General features: G+C 36.0%; 1 protein-coding gene and 1 long non-coding RNA gene across 2 annotated transcripts; both read right to left on the minus strand.

The window, feature by feature from the left end:
* Positions 1–255: 255 nt before the first annotated feature.
* On the minus strand, positions 256–1,534 carry LOC127095454 (aminopeptidase M1). The gene is made up of 5 exons (XM_051034141.1): positions 1,354–1,534; positions 965–1,249; positions 760–881; positions 583–680; positions 256–496 (listed from the first exon to the last, which is right to left on the minus strand). Exons 3-5 carry the CDS (start codon positions 811–813, stop codon positions 256–258), a joined length of 393 nt encoding a protein of 130 aa, XP_050890098.1. The 5' UTR covers positions 814–881; positions 965–1,249; positions 1,354–1,534.
* A 1,536-nt stretch (positions 1,535–3,070) lies between these two features.
* Positions 3,071–3,751, minus strand: LOC127097489 (uncharacterized). The gene is made up of 3 exons (XR_007793053.1): positions 3,702–3,751; positions 3,213–3,317; positions 3,071–3,117 (listed from the first exon to the last, which is right to left on the minus strand). It is a non-coding gene; the product is annotated as an uncharacterized LOC127097489 (long non-coding RNA).
* Positions 3,752–3,992: the final 241 nt, after the last annotated feature.

Consider the following 3,992-nt stretch of genomic DNA (forward strand, 5'->3'; position numbering starts at 1 on the left):
AGACAGCGCTTTTCAAAAAGCGCTGTCTAAGCCCCCCCTATTTTAATTTTTTTAGGTATACCTTAGACAGCGCTTTAGGCAAAAGCGCTGTCTAAGGGGGGGCTTAGACAGCGCTTTTCAAAAAGCGCTGTCTAAGCCCCCCCCCTTAGACAGCGCTTTTGCCTAAAGTGCTTTCTAAGACCCCCTTAGACAGCGCTTTTTACAAAAGCGCTGTCTAATGTATACGAAACTGCCTGCCAACATTAAAAAAAGTCATCAAAAGAAGAATACATAAGAAGATTCCATATGTTCAAAATTTCTAATGATGCTGCAGCGAACCCTTCTTATATCAGGTGGAAGAAGTGGAGTATTTCTGTTTTCTAAGAAAGCCTGGAATCGCCTGCTTGCTTCATCCAGTGTCAGATCATGTCCAAATTCAGCAAGGGAAGTCAAAATTTCTCCTCTCAACAACGCATCATCATGAGTTTCTCCTGGTTTAGGATCCCAACCAAGCCTCCTGCAAAGCAATATAAACAGGAAAGTTGTAGCAGAAATACTCTAATTCCTTAAAAAAATCGTTAACCGCAATAAAAACCAACTTACTCTGCAGAGTACTGGAGAACATTAATAGAAAACTGTTTGAAATAATCTAGCAAGTCTGGAACTGCATCAGCTGCAATATTTTGAACTTTAGAACTTATCTGTAAAACAAGAGAACTGAAATTAGATCCAATAAATAACCTATGTAACTAATGAGCAATATTGGGAAGATAGCATTACTGATATCAGGTTAGAGAGCACAGTATAATCATCTTCCTCCCTATAAGCTGCCATCAAGTTAAGCAAGGAGGTCAATGATTCTTTGCGAGCATTACAAAGTGCATATGTATCATCCAAAATTCCTGTCAAAGTAGTAACTCACAAATTATCAGTATTTTCCTCTTCTACCATTGGAACTAAATTGTTAAGAGATTATCTAATTTACCAAACCGGTCTGATGGAGATAATATTTTTTTCTCTATTGCATATCTAAGTTTAGCAGCAAGCAACTCATCATATTTCACCCTGTAGAAACCAGCCTGCTCCACATTAATTTTAATCCAAGATTTGCTGTCTTCGGTAATCGGGGAACCGAGTAACTCTTTAACATCACGTGTTTCAGATTTTGTTTGGAAGAGGAAATTTTTGTGGACGTCATATGAGCCAAAGCATAATGTTATTGGAACAATCCATTGGCCTTCCCTTGAGCACCACTTGACAAGAATTGTGACTGCCGATAAACATACAAGGCTCCCAAGTTACAATACACATAAAGGGTTTTCTCTGAAGATAATCACGACAAGAAACTAATGAAAAGGTTGGATGCAATGGTACCTGATCAAACTCCAAATTCTGATTGTTGACTTTAACAGATACAACAGGATATCCTTGCTGCTTAGTCCATGTGGTCATTAACTTATTCACAGGTTCACCAGATCCTTCCTCAAGTGTAGCCCATAGATCCTCAGTCTTAGCATTTGAACAAGCATGCTTTTTTATATATGAAGCTAGTGACCTCTGGTTAGATAAAAAAAACAATGTGGGAATTTTATGTTTATTTTATTTCTTAATCCCTCAATTTATGAAGTATCTTTATGGACTATTTCCTATAAAAAGAATATCGCTTTCATTGGAATAAACATGTTCTGAAGTTACTGCATACTTTACAATTATAAAAGCAAATTTGTATATCATACATTAAAAAGAAATTACAACAGAGAGTAATCCTAGAGCAGAAAATAGTCAGAGATGGTATTTCTTTGCCTAATAACATACAACATGTCAACCCGAATTACACTCAACACACACCTCATATTCCTCCCATTTTCCATATGTAACCTTTCTCCTCTTCTCTATCTATAACCCTATTACAGTAATTAACAATCAAAATCTTAGCAGTTGACAAGTAATGTATAAGGCTGTGAATATAATTGAAGTTAAATACCTTGCCTTTTTCATCTGATCGGATACAGCTCTGTAAGCATACTTCCACCAAGACCTGGAATCAGCTTTTACTGGCACCAGTGGACGGAAATGAGCATACTTTAGACGTTGATTAAATGTAGCGAAGTTGTCTGCTAATTTCATCATATCTCTGTATCCATCCTGCAAAGACAGAAATGCAAAGATTATCCTAAAAAATGATGACAATCTCACACAACAAAATGACCAAAAGAGAAACAACAAATGAACCTTAGATAAGCTGATTGTAACATCATCCAAATGAACCATTCCTTCAGAGGCAAAAAGACCTACTCTACTTTAAATATTTGGAGTTCCATTCAAACCAAATAACTTTGGAGTTCCATCCATCAGTGTTTATTTACAAACTCTAATAGCCCAACACCCACTATTCCACAAGCCTAGCAACATTTACTATCACAGATTCACAATAGCCCTTCACTGCCCAGAGTACAGCACGTTATGAGATACATTCAGATAGTTTGTGACATAAAAAGGAGTATTTACTTTATTAAAAATTAAAGGGTTGAGCTAACAAGTTCCCTGAGGCCACTGCTAAGGTATTCATAAAAATAAATAGTCTTGAAAATACAAGTCAAAACATATGTAGAAGTAATAAATACACAACTTCCTATGAGGAAGTTACCACTTTTGATTACTTAAACAATGCACTAAGGGCACTCATTAGCATTTTCCAAAATTAAAATATCAATAACAGCAAGAGTGCAAGACCATCAGCTGTATGTGGCAGCGTGTTTGATAAATATAATTACCTGGAGATCATGTGTTATTCTACAAATAAAATAAGCCGTGACATGAAGAACTCGCATACCATATATTATAACAGTTTAGAAGCTTGCCTCATAACAGAGAATACAGTAATTATGATAAAGACAATGGTGCAAAGAAGCATAAACACAGTTCACACAAAGGGGGAAAATGGGTAGCTTTCAAATATAGAAAAAAGTTTGCATAGACTAGTACCTGGAAAAACTTATTCCAAATGCTGGTCTTGCCAAGACTCAAAGGATGTTCCCCGTGAGTGATTTGTGATCTAGAAAGCATGCACCTGGTCTCACATTTGACTTCGTCAGCATCATAATCAGCAGAGTCCCACATCCTCCTCGTGATTTCTGACTAACTAGCCACAAAAATATTCAGACGGGGGCTAAGTAGACAAAGCAAATAGAATATTGACTAGTTAGAATAACCAACAAAATCAACTAACTTACAGGATTGATAAGAATGTCTTGTTTGAAACGTTTGTATTGTGACCTCTTCTTTGCCAATTCAGAGGACCAAAGGGCATGATCAGGTGGTAGATAACCTAGCAGAAGCTGCAAAAAAAAATAATAAATAAATAAATTGCAACATCTATATACATTGATTTTTGACTTTGGACCTATTTGAATTGACTTATTTGAGTTTATCTATCATCACTGACCTAAATACTTGTGAGGGCTTATACGAACAGTATATAACAAGTTCATAAATTGTTTTCAGCTTATTTCCATAAGCTCTTCAAAAAAGCTAATGAAAATAGTTTATATTTTATAGGTTATATGAAAACCATTTAACTTTACTTGGTGTTAAGTTATAAAAATAGCTTATCCATAAACACGTATATGATAAACAACCATTATGCTATAAACACTTAATTAAATTGTTCATCCATACCAAGGCTTAATTGAAATTTCAAAGAAAAATGAAAAGGAAGTTACCTTCCAGACAGTAGAACGTAAACCAGGAAAATCAGGTATCCCTTGAGAAGAATTTCTCCTCAATTCCCGCATATCTATGACCTTCCTAGATAACTATTAGTAACCAAAGAGTTAGCAATATCATCATAACTGAACAATAACAACTATAAGCTTTTTTATTTCAGAGTAAGGATGATGGAGTGAAACGAAAGCTACCTCGGCTAACAATTGAGCCTGGCACTGGGCCCGGCGAGAGATGGACATGTCATCGGCGGAGGAAGTAGAAGCAGAGGATGAAGAAGAAGAGGGAGA

The sequence above is a fragment of the Lathyrus oleraceus genome, chromosome 6 (genome assembly GCF_024323335.1).
Source record: "Lathyrus oleraceus cultivar Zhongwan6 chromosome 6, CAAS_Psat_ZW6_1.0, whole genome shotgun sequence".
Taxonomy (NCBI): Eukaryota; Viridiplantae; Streptophyta; class Magnoliopsida; order Fabales; family Fabaceae; genus Lathyrus; species Lathyrus oleraceus.